At 39.8% G+C, this 18,639-nt stretch overlaps 1 protein-coding gene across 1 annotated transcript; it reads right to left on the minus strand.

The window, feature by feature from the left end:
- Positions 1-292: 292 nt before the first annotated feature.
- On the minus strand, positions 293-18,376 carry wnt11 (Wnt family member 11). The gene is made up of 6 exons (XM_005806696.2): positions 18,124-18,376; positions 16,279-16,448; positions 13,070-13,314; positions 9,863-10,140; positions 9,489-9,781; positions 293-2,500 (listed from the first exon to the last, which is right to left on the minus strand). Exons 2-6 carry the CDS (start codon positions 16,359-16,361, stop codon positions 2,326-2,328), a joined length of 1,074 nt encoding a protein of 357 aa, XP_005806753.1. The 5' UTR covers positions 16,362-16,448; positions 18,124-18,376; the 3' UTR covers positions 293-2,325.
- Between the last annotated feature and the right edge of the window lie 263 nt (positions 18,377-18,639).

Raw genomic sequence — 18,639 nt, forward strand, 5'->3', positions numbered from 1 at the left:
TAAAAGAAATTGTGCTGGTGAAGAGATTCGCATAAGATTGATTCTTTTTAGTGAAGGAAGGGAAATACTTTGAATTTTTCTGCTTTCATAAATTTAGAAATCTACCACTAGAAATCACGAGCAGCCCCCTCAGAGGCCTGTTTCTCGGCTTGTTCAGGCAGGCAGACTTCAGCGTCTTATATTAGCAAAAAATCAACTTGGCTTTATTTCATGTTGCAGCTGGAAGTGGGGTTCTCACACAGATAGGAAGCTGATGAGTTAAACATGGAGCAGAGGTGAGATAGTTGCTTTATTTATTAATTAAGTAGGTAAAACGTTCAGTTGAATAATCCAAACAGCCTGTCAGGTTGAACCCTTCAACTCGGTTAAATAGCCTTACAAATATTTATATTTATCTTATCACTGCACAACCAGAAACCTTGGTGTATTTCATTAGGCTTTTATGTAATAGACCAACACGAAGTAGTGAACAGTTGTGAATAAATTGTGGTGGTCCCTCTAAATAAAAGGTTAGTTGTGCTAACTCCGAAACAATAATCATAAGCATTAGCTCTGCTAACGCTAAACTTTGCTTTACACACGGTACTTAGCAGACGCTAACGCTGAAGCGCTAACTTCAATTCAAATGATCTCACTCCAGCACCAATTTTAACATTATAACTTACATGCTTTATAATGCACTTAAATGTTGTGTTTATCTTTATGTCTTGTTCCCACTATCCATGTTTTATTTTGTTCCAGTACATATTTGGCATAAATGCATACGGGGAAAAACAGAGAAACTGAGGAGAGGAAACAAAACTGCTGCTTAAGCAAGATAAAGATACATACTCTTAAAAACAGAGCATGAATATAAACGTGACCAAAACTTAAAACTCTGATGTCAAACTTTATTTTAAACGGGAACTTCACAAAACCGCCAAGGAAATTAGCGGTTTAGAATTTGACCTGAAATTGTAATTTAATGGACGCTAAGTTTTAAAATTAGTAAAGGTGCTAAGAGAACAATTATGGCGGATATTAGCGCTTTAGCGGAGGTGTGCCCACCATTGTTTGTGGGGATGCTTTTGTGCCACATGGAGAGGGAAGCTGGTCAGAGCTTAAGTGAAAGAAAGGACAACATTCTTAAACATACATTAGCTGTTCACAGAAACTCTCCCTACAGTCTGAGCCTGCGCTGATTTGAAAAGAAGAAAAGGCTTAAATGTCCATCTTTAGATGTGCAAATCACAGAAAAATACCCCAGAAGATCTGCTGCAGCAGTTGTTCTCAAATAAGGTGTTGACTCAGAGAGAAATCCAAACCATATTTTTCAGATTTTTATTTGAACCCATTTATCATTTTCCATCCACTTCACAATTATGCACTGCCTTGTGTTGGTCTGTCACATTAAAGTCCAGTAAATAATATTGAAGCTCAAGTGGTATGAATATGTCTTCGAGGAATGCTGAGATGATCTGTTTTAATACAAAATATGCTGCAGTTGCTGTAAATTTTATGAAACAACATGGCTCTAAATGGTGTTTAATTTAAAATGCATAAAGTCTGTGAGGTTATGGGATATTTTATAAATACTTATTTCTTTATTTCAGTATACAAAATAACAGTATATACACCCACACAAAAGTGGTTTACAAAATCCATGAGTTACGCTCATATGCTCTGAAAAATAGAATATATTTTGATCTGCCTGCATGTCAGACGAAATTGAGATAATGCACCGTTTCACAAAGTTCTTTGATTTCTTCTCTCGTTCCGCAGGGAATCAGGCACGTCAGGGTCCAGGCGGGGCACGTGACGAGTCCCAGGCATCAACCACAAAAATGTTCCGTGATTGAAAAGTACGTGAGGTTTTCCCTTTGTGTTCCTCTGTGGCGTATTGCTCCAGAGGAAAAAAAAAAAGTTTTGATAGTACCTAAAAAAATATGAATCCATGAGAGCCCTTTGATATCCAGGGAAGGAGGCCAAACATATCCTCCAGCATAAAATCCAATATTATTTCTTTTTACTAGAGATATGTTTAAACTGGCTTCCCGTATCTCTGTCACAGGGTGAGGGGTTATGATTATTAACATGATAGCAGATAACACCCGTTAGGACGGTCCTCTTTCCACACTTTTCCCATCAAGAAACCTCGAAGCCCAGTTGGACGTTTTGGAGATGAAACGCGTTATGGATACTGCACAAGAATATACCAACTCTTGTCGAGATACGCATGCTAAAGCTGAAGACTGAAGTAAGCCTTCTGGGTATTGTAGTGCGTTGGTTAATCTGTAGCCTGGGGAGGGGGCTCGATACGAAGCCGAGGAGTTATCCGCCGGTGGATCACTTGCAGACGTATCTCTCCACATTGCGCTCACATTTTTTGCAGGTTACGTAGCAACACCAGTGGTACTTGCAGTGGCAGCGTTCGACCAGCAACTCTGTGTAGGGGTTGTAGCCGCGGCCGCAGCACATCAGGTCACAGCTGTCGCTGCCGACAGATGTTTTGTTGCACTGCCTGCAAAAAAAGAAAAAAGGGAAGACTTCCCCTCAGTGAAAATGTTTTAGAACGAAACATTTTTACATCTAAAATAGCAAAAATAAAAATACATTATGGTACAACAAACAAAAGAAAACTGAAAGAGTACTGAACATATTTTGGTTTTAGCAAACAATGACAGCACAACTACAAAAATAACCTTTATGCAGGTATTAAATATACTTTTCATTAAGTCCACATTTCTGTTTTTAAAAGTTTTTTTTTTTATGGTCTATGCACTATTCTAATTTTAAACGTTTTTATTGACTGTAAGCGGAAAATCATCATAATTAACAAAAATAAAGGCTGATACAGTCTTTGACATAAATTAACTTTTTAGTAATATTTTATTTATTGAATAGGTCTAATTGCATAAGCAGGTTTGTTTTAAGAATGCTTAACATGTCGAACGGTATTCCTCAAGGGTTAGTCCTTGGATCGCTACTTTTTATCATTTACATTATCAATCTTCCTCCAATACTTACATTCATCTATATGCTGATAATACAGTCGTTTAATGTTCTGGCAGCAAACAGGAAGAGGCATTCACTAAGATTCAAAATTTTCTCAGTGCTGTTCAAAAATGAACTCTTTGACTATAAATATGTTTTATTGCAGAAAAATCCAAACTCATGTTATTTCAAGAATGTAGCTCAAAGTGACCATGTTGCATACGACAGTTTCACATTTAAACTACATATTTAGCAGTTGGTGCAGAAATTTCAGCTGAAGATGCCGCTTTATTTTAGAAATCATTAGGGGTCCAAAGTTAAATCTGCCAAAATTTCCCTAATTTTGGGAGATCGGCTAAGATTTACGTGAGAAGCCGATCTTATCCACCAACCTTGTCGCCTTCTGCTCTGCCGTAAAAGAAGGCCAACCGACAGACCAGGTCACGTCTGTGTGTGCGCGGTTAACAACAGTCACCCACTGATGCCAACTTTGCAACTTTTGTCGGTATATTTAGTGACTTTTCAAACAAAAAATATATGTCAGCCAAATTTGGTATCGGTTTAAAATTCGGGGTTCAGAAAACTGCAATTAGTGCAACCCTAGAAATCAGCCCTGTTCCTATTTGAAGCCAGGCAAGTGTAGCTTATAAGAGGTTGTATATGTTGGAAACATCCATTCTGCCTCTCACTGCCTGCATGTTAGACTCAGCCTGGCATGCTATCTTAGATTTATAAGAAATCTCCACAGACTTTTTTTTCTCTGAGCTGGTCTCCACCAGAAGACTAAATCACAGATTTCTAAATCCATTTTTGGAAATCTACCTACGTATCTGCTAAGCTAAATCAACCAACAGACGGTGGGATATTAGCTATACCTTCTCGTGGTCCAGAGGGTCCAATCTGAACTGAGGAAGAGGCCTTTGTTACATATTGCTCCTTTGTCTGGAATCAATTACAGAATGTCTGAATTATAACAGAAGCTAATATCGGTACACTTTTTAAGGGGTTTTAAAGGATTTGGAAAGATCTTGCTGTAAAGGTAGATTGTACCTAAAAATGTTTCTATCTTGGTCTGGAATAACTTGTAAAATAGATTTTTCTATCTCTAGTTAAAATGAGGTGAATCAATCAATCAATCAAATTGTATTTGTATAGCACATTTCAGCAGCAAGGAATTTCAAAGTGCTTTACATCATTACAAACACAGAAACACAATGCAACATAGAATCAACAATCAAAACACAGCATTAAGTCAAGTTCCATCAATAAATTTGTAATTGATTACGTTTCAAATACAATCCTAAACAGGTGGGTTTTTAGTCGAGATTTAAAAGAAGTCAGTGTTTCAGCTGTTTTACAGTTTTCTGGAAGTTTGTTCCAAATTTGTGGTGCATAGATGCTGAAAGCTGCTTCTCCTCGTTTGGTTCTGGTTCTGGGGATGCAGAGCAGGCCAGAACCGGAAGACCTGAGAGGTCTGGAAGGTTGATACAATAAAAGCAGATCTTTAATGTATTGTGGTGCTGAGCCGTTCAGTGATTTGTAAACTAACAACAGTATTTTAAAGTCTATTCTTTGAGCGACAGGGAGCCAGTGTAGGGACTTTAAAACTGGTGTTATGTGCTCTATCTTCCTGGTTTTAGTGAGAACGCGAGCCAGGAATAATGATTGAATGTTTTTTTTAAAAATCCCTTTCAACTCAATTAATTTACACTGTAATTCTAAAAAACCTTCTGCGCCCCCTCGCAGGCCCTTCAATAATCTTCTGAGAGGTTGTGACCGACTGTCGGGCTTTAACCTTTCGTGCTCTCTTTAATCCAAACAATTTTTTCTTCCATTTTGTTGTCTTTGAGCAATAGCTGCTTTGGCGCCTCTCATTCCAGAGGCCCGGGGGCATCCCGCAAAGAATAGTCCTGTCATAAATCAAACGGGTCAGACCAGGCGACCCTCCCTTTCTTTGGCTCGCCCCTCTGAACGTAACTGTTTGGTTTTATGGTGCCGGGGTGTTAATGACTAGCGGGGTGAAAGAGCCTCTAAACTAATGACTGCTGCAGGACGGAGTGAGAACGAGGAGGTGGGATTGAGGGCGTCTGGCTTGCTGCATCAGAGAGAGCTAGCGGGCCTCCACACTGGTCACGTTAGCAGAGTCAGGAGTAAGAGGACAAAACGTCTGCAGGGTTGGATGCAAACATCAGGATTCTGCTCCAGGTCAAAATATAAGGCCTTCCCAGGACATGACAATCCAATGCAGCAAGTGATCCCATTTCATCTATTGGGAATGCTGGCAGAATCCCACTTGGGTTTTTACTAAGCCAGCGATAGTTTTTTAGCTGACAGAAAGGGACGAACAAAGTTAACTATTGTGTTAAGAAAATAAATACACAGATTACTGCTGGCACGCATGAAATCAGAAAATTGATGGCTATAGAGAGGCAGCAATTTCCTCTGGTGATTCTTTTATGTGGGAGAACACAAACTGTTTAATTCTGGACAGTTTTAGCTTTGATATCAATAGATGCCGCCCAATATAATTATTATTTTTTCATGTATGTCCTCTTTAACGGGGGTGTATTATGTAAAGTTGACTCTTTGGAGCTTTATGTCATCTTATAATGTTATTCCCTCACCAAAACCTTAACTGGAGTTTGGCTTTAATACATTTATGCATGTAACAGAAATCCTCGAATCTCCCATGGCAACCAATGAGGAGTGCCTAAATGCCTGCTCATACAATGCTCCACCTATTTACCCACAGATTAGCAAACACCTGAGCTCATCATACAAACTACAGCATTCCTAATAACGACTGTTAACGGCATCACAGAGAAGTATTGTTGTGCTGACATGCTAAACTCCTACCGGAAATGGTGGGAGCGTCTTAAAGAGACAGAGGCCAATTTCGAGGTTTCATATATGGCCGCAATATTTTAAAGTAATTTTTTTGTATACACAGTATTTTCATAGCAACTGAAGGTCACATAGTTAATTGATTGTGCTATAAAATGGCACAGTGTGCCTGGAAAATACATAATACCCCTCTATCATATCATAGGTCCAAATAAAGCAACACAGAACAAAAATCATAAAAAAATATTTTACAATCAAATTTTTAACTTCTAAGTGACCTAGTCACTAAAACATCACTAAAAAACATGAAACAGAGGTGAACTTTCCCAAGACCGGATGGCTCCCTGTCAGGATCTGTGTTTTTCTGTGTATTTATTTAGTTTTCTGTGTCCCTGAGTCTTCGTGTTGTCCTGTCTTCCCCTTGATTGTTTCCCAGGTGTGTCTCGTTTCTGTGATTACCCTCCGGTGTATTTAGTGTCACCTGTGTGTCTGTGTCTTTGTCGGGTCCTTGTCTAACGTGCGCTCAGTCCTTCGTGTGTCCATTCGTAAAATCAGTTGCTACCGGCGTTGAGCCCTGGCTTCCGCTCAGTCGTGCTGCCTGTTTTTGTGGATTATGTTGGACTATTTTCATCATTAAAATATCATTTTCCTGCTATACTTGGTTCCATCGCGTCTGCCTCACCACCTCACACCACCAACCCTGACACTCCCAAAGAAACTCCCAAGTTTTTAGGTCCTAAAAACCCAGAACAACATCTAAAGCTCTGCAGAAACAACTGACTTTTAGCTGTGGCCTATCTGCAAGTTTCAGCAAGTCAAATTTAAGACTTTTTGAGATCTTTTTTTAATGCTACCTTGAGTGATATTTAGGACAATCATGCTGTATTACAATCAAGCCAAAAGGCAAATTTCTGGGGAATATTTGCGTCTCTCGGTGCTTTCTCATCACAGAATTCACCTGGCCTCGAACGGGTTGGCAACAGAACCCGTACAAATGAAAAAATGAATAAATTACAGAAAATCTAGCTATAGAAAACAATAATAGTTGTAAGTGAAGTGCATTCTTCAAGTTCAGTTTCAAGGTAAAAACTATTTTCAGTTCTTGCTTTCTTTAATATCTTAAAAACAAATTTCAGCTCAAGAAAATGAGAGCGTCACACATGCCTAACAGGTTGAGTATCAGCCAGTAGCGATGTGACAGTCATAGTGTAAACACTTATGAGTATAAAGCATGATGTTATAAACTGTGTTTCTGGTTTGTTATCACCATGCACTGCACTCTGAAAGTGTCCTCGACAGTAAGCCGGTCCTCTGCTTATCTGTGATAAGTGGCACAAGACTGCAGGACTCATGATTTAACAGTCATGTGTTCTATGACATTTATAACAAAACAAATCTGTCAGCTGCTCAGATGGCCTAATATGGCAGTGTTGGCATCCATACAAAAGTATGACCCTCCGCCTCCTGAAGAATGAAAGATTCATTGTGATGCATAATAAAAGGAAACAAAACATTGACACAGGAACAAATCTGGACTTTTTACTTCCACTCCTTTGTTTGTAATCCGCTGCAACGGAGATGTTTAAATTTAGCGACTTTAATTAAATCTGGGGTTCTACGGGTTCTCTCCTGTCTGATGTCTTCTCCAAAAAACGAGAACAGCGTGGGTCCATCTTTATCTCTGACCAGCGCTGGCTAGATCCCCGTTTCTGCCGCCTACTCAGAGCAATATCAGCTTGAGGGGCCCGCGGCGCTAAGAATAACTCCATTAGTAATTGTTTTAGATAACAACACAAGCGCTCCATTCACAGTGGCCTTTTCAGCGGCACATGCTCAGACGGGGGGGCGGATTGGACGCAGACGGCACGCTCTCAGGGGCCGCTGCTTTTTGTCAGCCGGCCTGGAAAATAAACGGCGGTAAAAGGCGCGGCGGGCGGCACTTCACTGGAGCTCACTTCCTGGATGAGCAGACGTTCGGGACTGGCCATTTCCTCCTTTGTCTGGTACTGATATGAGTCACGCTTACAAATCTAACCCAGAACCCATCGGAGGTTGTGATGGATTTATTTCTTTTGCCTCAAACATTGAACAATATTGCTTTGAACAGTGACGCCTCCAGCAAAAAGCTGTGCTAAACTATAGCGTTTATCTCCGGACCTCGTCAAGGTCCTTTGGGCGAGCTAAAAACAAACACTTGACGTGGCTAACGTTTCCACCGGGGAGTCCAAGTCGGAGCCATAAAGCCGTACAGGCAAATCATGAGATTAAAAGTGGTGCTTTTATGTAATAAAGCTATAAGTAATAATATTGTTATAGAAACTACATGTTAGACCTCCGTGTTCTTTTGTTTTTGTGGCGATAGAAGAGGTGAAACAGCTGTGGGCGTGATTAAATCCCAAGGTTTTAGCCATAAAGTGATTATTTTACAGCATTTACACTGTGAAACCAAATTATAATCAGTTCAATCAGAGGAGGCTCTTTCTTTCTTCCTTTTGTTCTTTTCTTTTTCTATTTCTTTCTTTGCTTCTCCACAGATGGCTTTAATTAAGCGCTGATGGTTTAAAATCCACTATGATTCAAGTTAACATAAAATATGAACTTTTCTGACTACTTCAAAGTGATATGACAAAATGATTATTTTGGAAAAATTTAGCCAATAAGAAATGCTTAGCTCTCTCCCTCCACAAAACAAGTTAGAAAAAGGCTAGAAAACCTCTTCCTCTGGTGATGAGTTTTTATCCTGATCTGAAAAACATGCCTCTACAATTTCAGTCATTAATGGTTAAAGTTTTCATATTGAGATGATAGAGATAAAAGTGAAAGATGAGTAACACCATCTTCCACCTGTTTCTGATTACTGCTGGTTAAAAACAAATCAGCCCCGATCTCTTGGTTAGAAGAATGAGAAAAAAAATCAGACTTTTGGAAAAATGTCTTGATCGATAGAAGCTAAGCAGATGACTGCAAATGCTTACAAAATTAGATTAAAAGATGCGCATAAAAAACAAATTCAAATTTATGACCTAGCATTCATTTATTGTTTGCTTGATTGTTTGAAGCAAACGATGCATCTGCAGCTAAAAAGATACTTGTAATATTAACGTGTGAAAAGTTCTGTCCTTTCTGCACAACTTGGCATCAATATATTGTAGACTAATCTGTTTATTATTTCTTTGGATTTACTGATTAGTATTTGGGAAGCAAAAGTTGCTTAATAGGAAAATTTTATTTTATGTATTTATTTATATTTGCCAAACTTGGTGAAACTAAAGCTTTCTTTTCTTTTTATCAGTAGTGCAAAATGCATACATATATATGTTACACTTTTGGCTTAATTACTGCTCTGAACATGTTTTTCAGCAAGGGCCAATTTTTTAACAAATATACAGTAACAACAAATCAAATACTAGATTAGTTGATTATTTTAATCATCATGATTAAGCCGATTAATTGTTTCAGCCCTACTTTTCAGTTTAAAACCTTTGGATCAACGTACAATACTTTAACACTTTATTCTATACTTTTGGGTGATTCAGATGACAGGTTAATTTGTGGCATTTTGCCTCAAGTGTTTCTGCTACGATAGCGACCCGTTTCTACTGCACAACGGTACGTGGAACTGCACAGGTCATTTTAGGAATGAAAGAGACCGAAATCCAAATCCTTCTTACCTGTCCTGCGTCCCAACAGAACCCAGTTTTTCGTTCTTGGTGCAGAAGTCCGGGGAGCTGTGCAAATAGATCATTTCATTCTCCCGCAGTGGCCTGACATCAATGTCTTTGGGGACAAGATGCTTGCGCGTGCCCATGGTCCGGTAAACCACCTTGGTAGCAGACAGGTACTTGGACTTCAGGTCCATGGCGATGTCCCTGAGGTCCTGGAGGCCTTTCCAGCAGGTCCTTATGGAGCAGGACCCAGAAACACCATGGCATTTACACTTCATCACCAGCGCCTCTTTCAGTGCCTGAACATCAACGAATCTGGATTAACTCACCACATCTAGAAAGAATAACTTAGCAGAACTCCTCCTCTCACACCCGCGTACCTGTCTCCCGACTTCACTGTTGTGAAGCTGCATCAGTTTGTTGGCACTGGAACTGGAGCGCTTCATCTTCATGGGGGCGTCTGAAAACTTGGAGCCCATGAAGATGCCGTAGTTGAGGTTGTCGGCACAGCCGCCCCAGCGGTAGCCGGGCTCCGGGATTTCTGCGGGGATGGGGCCACACGAACACGTCCGTAGATCCCCGGAGGTGCAGGCTTGGGCGATGGCGTGGCTGATGGTCGCCGCCGACAACGCGTACACAAAAGCGGCCTCCCTCGTTCCTGAGAGACAAATCAGAATATTAGGAGCAACATTTGTGTGGCCTCTCTGTTCGCAAATGGACCTAATTTTTTATTCATTTTTTTACTCTTATTTTAATATCATGGTTTAGGACTGAAACAATTAATTGTAATGAATCAATTATTGAAATAATCGTCAACTAATTTACTAATCAATTAATCGCATTGAGATGATATCAATAAATTCAGAGTGGTAATTAAGCTAAGACTATAGAAAAATATATACATATAGATTTTGCATTTCCAATAAATCAGTTTTGACTGTATCTAAACTCCTTAAGTGGAGTAGTTTTAATTTCACCTGGTCCAAATTCACTTAAGAATGCTATAGCATTTTAGGCAATAAAATGTTTATTTACTTCTCTTGAATTATTTGGTTATTTAATCTTTTAATGTGATCTAATATTGTATATAAAAAAAAAAAAGCCTAAGTGGTTAAATGAAAAATATTTTTACCGATTAATTGTCTCGACTTCTAAAATAATCGCTCGTTGCAGCAAAAGTCATGTCGCAAACGTCAAGCAACTATTTACTCAAAAATATAAAATTGGGCATTAAAGTTTTTGTATTTGTTGCTAAAAATAGATTAAAAATATTTTCTGGACCAACAAATTAGAAAACATTTGATCCAGAAAGTTCTGAAACAGTACACCTTTCCTTTTCTAGGGCAAAATACCTTTTTTTCTACCTACAATCATTTGCTCTTTTCCACTTTGTTTCAGTAAATTGTTGCATTTGTATTTAATTGTTCAGAAGATAAGAAAATAATAGACAATAAAATTATTCTGTGATTACATTTTGGTAATTTACAAAAACTGTGGACACCCCTGACATATGGAGACACTGATGTACGCTACTTTTATGATGTACTTTACATTTACGCTACAAGTCATCATACTCCTGCAACATTTTCACATTTTGTTAACTTAACAACCACTACCACCATTGATTGTTATTGCAAATTTATGTAGAAGAAAAACACAAATGAGAAGCAAATAATTATACTGGATTTAAAAATGGCTGCAAAAGGGGGTAGAGGTTCATCTTCCAGCAGGACAACGACCACTAACATGCAGTTAGAGCTACAAAATATATTTAAATCAAAGCATGCTCAGGTGTTACAATGACCTCATCAACGTTTATTCACAGACTCTCCTGCCAGCTTGACTGAGCTTGAGGTTTGATTAGGTACAAAACTCAGTGCCTAGATGTGCAAAGTTGTTAGAGACATACCCTAAAAGACCTGCAGCTGTAAATGCAACAAAATGTGGTTCTACAATGAGTTGACTGACCTAGGGTATAAAGTCAAATGCAGGCCACACTTTTCAGATTTCATTCTTTAAAAAAATGTATGTGTCAAACTCACAGAAAAGGGGCCAAATTGGGCCCACCATAACTTTGTATGTTGACCTTTGTGTGCTAGAGACTTCAAAAAAACTGGTGTGTGCTTAAATATTATTTTATGAATGAAATCAATGTTTTCATCTTCAAAAAGTTTCTATTTTCACAAATATTTAATTCTAAGAAGAACTCATCAAATGGAGAGGCAGCTATTTATTAATAGTCTAACAGTTAGTTAATGGGTTTTATCGATACATTCTGCCACAATGTTTAAGGTCATTCATAATCTTGATTTGGTCCGAAATGAAAATGAGTCTGACACCCCTGACTTAAGGCATACGGTTAGCAAGGCTCTGTATAAAAGCTATTAAAAGCATTAAATTGCAGCTTTCATCATGATTCACTCATATAAAGATGCTCAGATAAAAATAGCAAGGAAAGCATGCTTTCGATTCCCAAATTCAAACCCGCTCTGCTTCTTATTCTACCTCTCTAACGTCCAGTCTGTTCTTCCTTTTCTTAAGTGCTTTCTTTGGTTTTGTTAGAACGAAAAAGCAGAGACCTACATACATAACCACCGGTTCTCATGCTCTAATGTAGAGTGAGCGCTGATGTGATTTTAGTGATGTGCGCACACATAATGTCAAAGCATGGGAGCAATCGGAGGTACGGGAAGGAATCACGGTTAGATCAAAGCCAGGCCCGGTCAGCGATGAGCCATTTCCTGTCCGGTGCAGACTGCTCATTTACCCCAAGGCAGCCATGTCCTGTTCAATGAGCGCTGTATGTCCCAAAACCCCTCCTTGCTATTCCCAACGCTCCATCCCTGAAACTACTACTGACTGTTTCAAGGTTCTTTGGCAATGGGAAACCGCTGGATCAAACTGCAGTCCTAGCAGGCATGCGGCCTGAGAAAACTGGGTTTCAGACATACCAAACCAAATTACCACACCAAGTAACAGCCTCGGTTCAATTCCTTTCTACGGGTTCTTCGTGATAAAACGATGGGAATTATTTTACTGGCAGCAAAATTACACGGCGATCATTTAAAGCGTGCTTTTAGTCCAAACTCGTGTGGCTTTAAGTATTTGCTTTAATTTGGAACTAGGGGTGGGCGAAGTTGACTTAAAATTGTATCACAATATTTTGTGGTACTATTGTGATAATGATCAAATTGACGGTAAGAAGTATTTATTCGTTCTTTTTAAGGGAACCTTAGGTATGGCTGTGACTGAATGACACAGCCATCAGAGCTCCACAAACACAAATACTGCTCTCGAAAAAATTTGTGATACACTTCTTTAAGACTCCAGCCAAAGAAAGAAGTATGATTTGTGTCACTAAATGCCAATAGTAATTTAATTTAATCATATTTTTACATTTATTGATGTTTATTGATAATCTCAATGAAAAAAACTGTGAAGAAAATAGTAAAACTAAGTATGGGCAATAATTTGAACTTATCGTCACTATAAGAAATGTATCACGATAAGTGATAGATGATACGATAAATGCCCATCTGTATTTGAAGCACAGTGGTCTCTCCCTCTCTCTCTCTACACCACCGTACCTCTCTCCAGGTCCGGTCGATACTTGGTGGCGTTGACGGGGATTTCGATGGAGGAGCAGTTCCAGCGCATGTCGCCGAACGTCTTCTGACACGTTTTCTTGACTTCGCGGGCGGCTTGGATGATGGTCTGCATGAGCTCCAGGTTGCTGCGGCACAGCTGCGCCTGGGAGGACACCATGCCGGGGAGCAGCTTGCAGTGCTGCGTCTGGTTGACGGGTCTAGAGGCGGGTGTGTGTGACAGCGCTCTGCAAACAGCGAGAGAGAAAAAAACAAACGCACCTTCGGTCAGCGTGCTCGCGTGATACGCGCCATGTTAAGCCTGAAATGTTAGCGCATTTTGCCGGATGATACAAAACGATAATGTTGTCATTTATCGTTGATCATTTTTCCAACTGTTAAAATAATAATATTAATAATAATAAAGGCATATTGATGCAAGTACACCTCTCAAAGATTGAAAAAAAAAAGAACATTAATTTCTAAAATGTATTTCTAAAACTGGAAGACATTTTAAATATCTAAAGCAAATAAATGAAACAACTGAAACAACAAATAAAATTGATTATGGAGTATCAACAATACAAAATTGCCATTCAAAACATTAGGCTCAGACAGGAAAAACTGGCAAAAATGCCTGTTTGGACTTTTGTAAAACCAAAACAAAAAGTGAAAACTTTGTATCGTGTCAAATGTTTGCAGCATTTTTCAAAATGGCGGCTTTTTAATAACATTAAAAGTGGAGCATCTCTTTAAAGATTAAACAAACGATACAAACAAGCACGCAAATGGAAATTATTGCTCTCATTTTAATTTATAATGCGATTAACAGATTTATTGCTTATTGTTGACTGGTTTACTCCACATATTTTGATTATGGTGCTGGCAGTTAAAATATATTGATTCCTTGATTTGCGAAAGTATCACTATTATGAGGATAAAATTGCGAGATTTATTCCTTGCCTTGTGCCAAGTGATTGATTTCTGTCTTTGCCTGCACTTTAACCCCTACTTTGGCACGCACAGTCAGAAAAGCACGGGTCGTTCACACCCTGCAAAGTAAAGTCAGATGCATATTCATAAAATATAAGTGACTTATTCTTGGCGGAGGCATTTTCTATTGTTTGAGTACTGAAGATGTGCCAAAACAAAAAAAAATAAAGAAAACATCCAGAGAAGCTCCCAGCGCAGGAAGTGTGGTCCTCTGCGGCTTCAGTCTGACATGAATCAGCAGAGCACAATGAGAAGTTGGACAGATTCGGTTTATAACATTCTCAGATATTAAAGCAGGTTAGGGACCGAGCTTGCAGCGCCTGCTCCGCATTAGCGGCAGAGAGGGGCCGCCACTACGTGCCCGGCGATACGGTACGACTGGGCTGGGCTCGAACTGAGCCAGCACTCGCAGGTGTTTACAGCTGCATCTGTTTTGTATTGCGCTGCTGAGCGCGATCAGGGCTCTGCAGCTTTCCCACTTAGATTCACCACATGGCATTCGAGAGCATCAACAAATATCGGTAAATCTGAAAATATGATTACATGAGGTCTCTGTGTGCAGTTTAGTGATATAAATCACACCTCTTTAAGTGTGGCGTCCTGAAGAAGCTTATTTCAAATAGGAATATTTTCCAAGAGAAATATTTGTGGCGCTGTGAATGCTGTACCAGGCAATTCCCTAAATGAAAAAAGAAGCAACAAATAGTTTTAATCATCATTTTTAATGTTTTTTTTTTCTAAGTCCACCTCTCTCACTGCTAATTTGATTCTGATTATTTTTTGGTGTTTGTGATGATGACATTTATCAAAATATAATGTTTTTTGCTGGTTTCATAATTGGTGAAACCAGAAAAAAACATGTATTATGTTTTTATGACGTAAAGCACTTTAAACTGCCTTGTTGCTGTACAAATAAACTTGACTTGAAAAGTTAGATTTTCAAAACTGTAAACCTGTTTCAGTCTTTCAGACGTTCAGAGTTTTTCCCATCTCTGTGGAGCGAAGTAGTGCTGCGCTTCCCTCCCCAACCCGTTGCTGCACACTTTTCCCCTCGCTTGTACGACTGACAGATTCAGATCGATTATGTCAGTTTCAAACAAAACCAACTATCATCATTATCAAGGTAGTGCTGTCTTAAAACCACGGCTGTCGAGCTAAAGCAGCAAAAAGAGTAACTACTAGAGCCGTCAAAAAAACACACCGCTAAAAGAGACCTTATTCTGTGCAATAAGCTGTTAAAAATAACTTTTATTTTTGCTTAAGTCTACACATTAAAATCAAAATAGCACCAAATGTAATAATTAATATGTTGTCTTCTTTCAGAAACAGTGTAAAAAAAAGGCCCTTTATTTAAATAAAAGTGATTTAATCATGATATAAATGTCTTTTTTTATTATTTTAAAATTCTACATTGTACCACAACTTTATGTTGTTGTATTTTCACTTAAGGTTATCAAACCAGCCTAGTTTACACAAATGAGTTCATACGCATTAAAGTTATCCAGGAAAATACACAGAATGAAAAGGAGCGGGCTTGAGCTCAAACTAAATCAGAAATCATATCGGTGCATCTCTGTAAACTCTCTGCAACAAAAAAAGAAAATAGCAAACGTTCACCTCAAACATAAACTAAATCCAAAATAGCAACCTGGGAATTTTATGGACTTTCCAAACCTCTTGTGAAAATGGTTGTTTGCTTTTACATTACAGTGAGTAAAAACAATCAGCCTCAGTATTGCATCTTCCAGCTACAGCGAACCACTTTTTTTTATAATTTGAGGCCTAACTAGACTACACACAGAAAGCGGTGACACCGCCGCGGCGCCAACTCATTTTACCCTTCTGCTCTTCTTCTGCCGCCAGAATCCCTCACATTCGCCGTCTCCAACGTGAAAACGTGCGACGTTGTGTTGATTTTACTTTAATCCGCATTAAAAGTAACGACACAATTACGATTTCCTTTATGATTTCGATAAGCAGCGGCTCAGTCGCTCTCCCCCGTCATCGGATACAAACGCACAGAATACGCAGTGGAACTCCACGGAAAGCTGGCGTCTGTTTCCAAGCTGCCGTGAGCTTTTCCACTTTCCGAAACATCCAGCAAACAAAGTTCCAAATCTTCGGCGAAAACATTTTTACACATTAAGCTGGGGGAAGAAAACAAAAAAACACACTTTCTGCTTACAGAACAAGATGGTGTGATTGTGGAGGATACTTACAGCCATTTGATGCCCGAGCAGACCTGAGACAGCAGCAGAGCAGTGAGCACACCGAGAGGCAGGATGTGAGAGCCGCTCCTCATGATGGCTTCCAGTTCACACGGGACGCAAACACAAAGAGCTCACACTCAGAGGTCAACGCACATGGCCCGACCCCCAGTCACAAAGTCCTGCAGCAAATCAGGAGAATATCAACGCTGGTGCAACGCACACGAGAAATTCTGCATGAGATGTAAAACACAACTTCAATATCCATTTGAAAAATTCACATTTAACTAAGTGCATGAAAGAACATTTTAAAGTTGTGCTATTTTCCACTTGGATTATTTTTGCCTTTTTATTTTCCGGCTTAATTTTACTAGGTGAAATCAGACTCTAAAATATCGAGGGAGTCGAAATAGGAAACAGAGAGAAGAATAAAAACTACATAAATAAAGCAAATATTTGAAAACTTATCAAGGCAGAGTACACTAGCAGCTGTTTTAGGCCAGGTATTCAATCATACAGCACGGAAAATCCTCTGCCAGAGCTCAGCCAATAAACACAGGGAAAACAAAAGCAACAGCAGTGAAACTTAAAGACAAAGGAATAGTTTGCATTTTCACAATAATCTTTATTCTGCAGCTGTAAACATGCTCAAAACGGCACAACCAAAAATAATCAACTGAACACAAACGAATAGCGTCATACTTTTAATTTTCTACTCATTCCAATTAAAGGAATCTGCAGTGTGGGGGTTGTTCCGTAGCTATGTTCAGTTTATTTTTGCCCCTTTAATTAAATTTATTGTCACCAGAAAAAAATGTGAGAAACTCCAGATCAGGATCACATTAGCGAGACAGCAGCTCAGATCAAGGCAGTGAGAGGGACGGGGCAGATCATCTGAGGCCTGATCTGATAAAAACAGCCACTGATCAACTGAAAGCCTCTGAAGAGAGCGCGTGAAACGTGCACGAGGCCGATGAATCCCGCGCGTAAAGCGCGAGGTCCGCAGCTCGGCGCTGATTGGTCGGAGTCGCTTCCGAAGCTGTTTTAATTAAATTAGGCGATATTAATTGTTGCGTTGGTCTAGATTTATGTGCGTGGGCGTGGGTGAGTGTGTGGCAGCGGCTATTCAAGCTCTGCAGGTTTTCACTGTGAGGTAAATACAATAATTAGCCAATCGATGGAACAACGAGAAATCCTCGAGGAAAGCCTATTTCAAGCCTTTGTTACGTGTTTAAATGACGCTCCGACATTTACATGTGACCAAGACTGACCCAATAAAGTGGCTCCTGTTTAAAAGGTAGGTCTGCACACACACACACGCACACACACACGCACACACACACGCTCTCTCTCTCGTCCCCTCTCTCTCACACACCCTTACACACACACAGAGAGAGAGAGAGGAAAGTTTTTCTTTTCAGTCTACATTCTCTGTTTAAGTTTAGTTAAAACATGTAGGATAAACAATTGGGGGCTAGCTATAGGCTGCATTACTTTTATCGGAAAGATGCATATTTTTTTCGTTTTGTGTTGTTTTTTTTTTTTTTTTTTTGTCATTTTAACAGTTTTAACCACAGATTAAAAGTTAATGAACGAATCAAAATTTAATTAAAAATACTTTTTAGGACAAAACATTCCGTCGAAGCAAACCAAATATTTCTACCGCCAGACTTCAGATCACCTCCAGCTGAATTTCTCACCACCGACCATAAAATGATAAATTGCAGGTTGCCGCCGCGACAACTGGACCTTCCTGCAGCTTACGGTTCCGCCGGTGCTGTCCAGCAGCATATTATTTAAACCGAACGCCGCGCTCTCTGAAGCAACTTTTCCTCCAGCCGTGTCTGCGCAGCTCACCTTTACCGCGCCGCTCCACAAGTCCGCACAAGCAGCCAGGAGGAAAAAAGTTAAATCTCAGCGGGTCGGTTATCCTTCAGGTCAGCTGTCCTGGTTCCTATCAGCCGGAAGCTTTAGTAAAATCCAAGACGGGGCGGTGGATCGGCTCCGGACAGGTACGCATGGTGCGTGTGAGCGGTGTCCGGTCAGCAGCCTGTGTGTGTGTGGGACAGACAGAGAGGCTGGAGTGGAAGTGAGCTGAGTGGGGGCAGACTGAGCTCTAAAATACCCCTGCCCCGCTTTGATCTCACTGCTGATGTCAGAACCGCATTAGCATAAGAACGTGGGCTGCACCGGTGTTTGGACCCGGAGCGAAACACCTTCATATTCCCACAGGGAGCTGGAGAGGACAGACTTCCAGTCAGACACTGATGATAAATAGTCCGTTCACTTTTCTGCTCAGTTACATCTTTATGGGTTCTCTGGTTTTATTAACAAACGCCTGTAAAAGTCCATTACAGATCCCTGCGAGGATAT

The sequence above is a fragment of the Xiphophorus maculatus genome, chromosome 11 (genome assembly GCF_002775205.1).
Source record: "Xiphophorus maculatus strain JP 163 A chromosome 11, X_maculatus-5.0-male, whole genome shotgun sequence".
In the NCBI taxonomy this organism is placed as follows: Eukaryota; Metazoa; Chordata; class Actinopteri; order Cyprinodontiformes; family Poeciliidae; genus Xiphophorus; species Xiphophorus maculatus.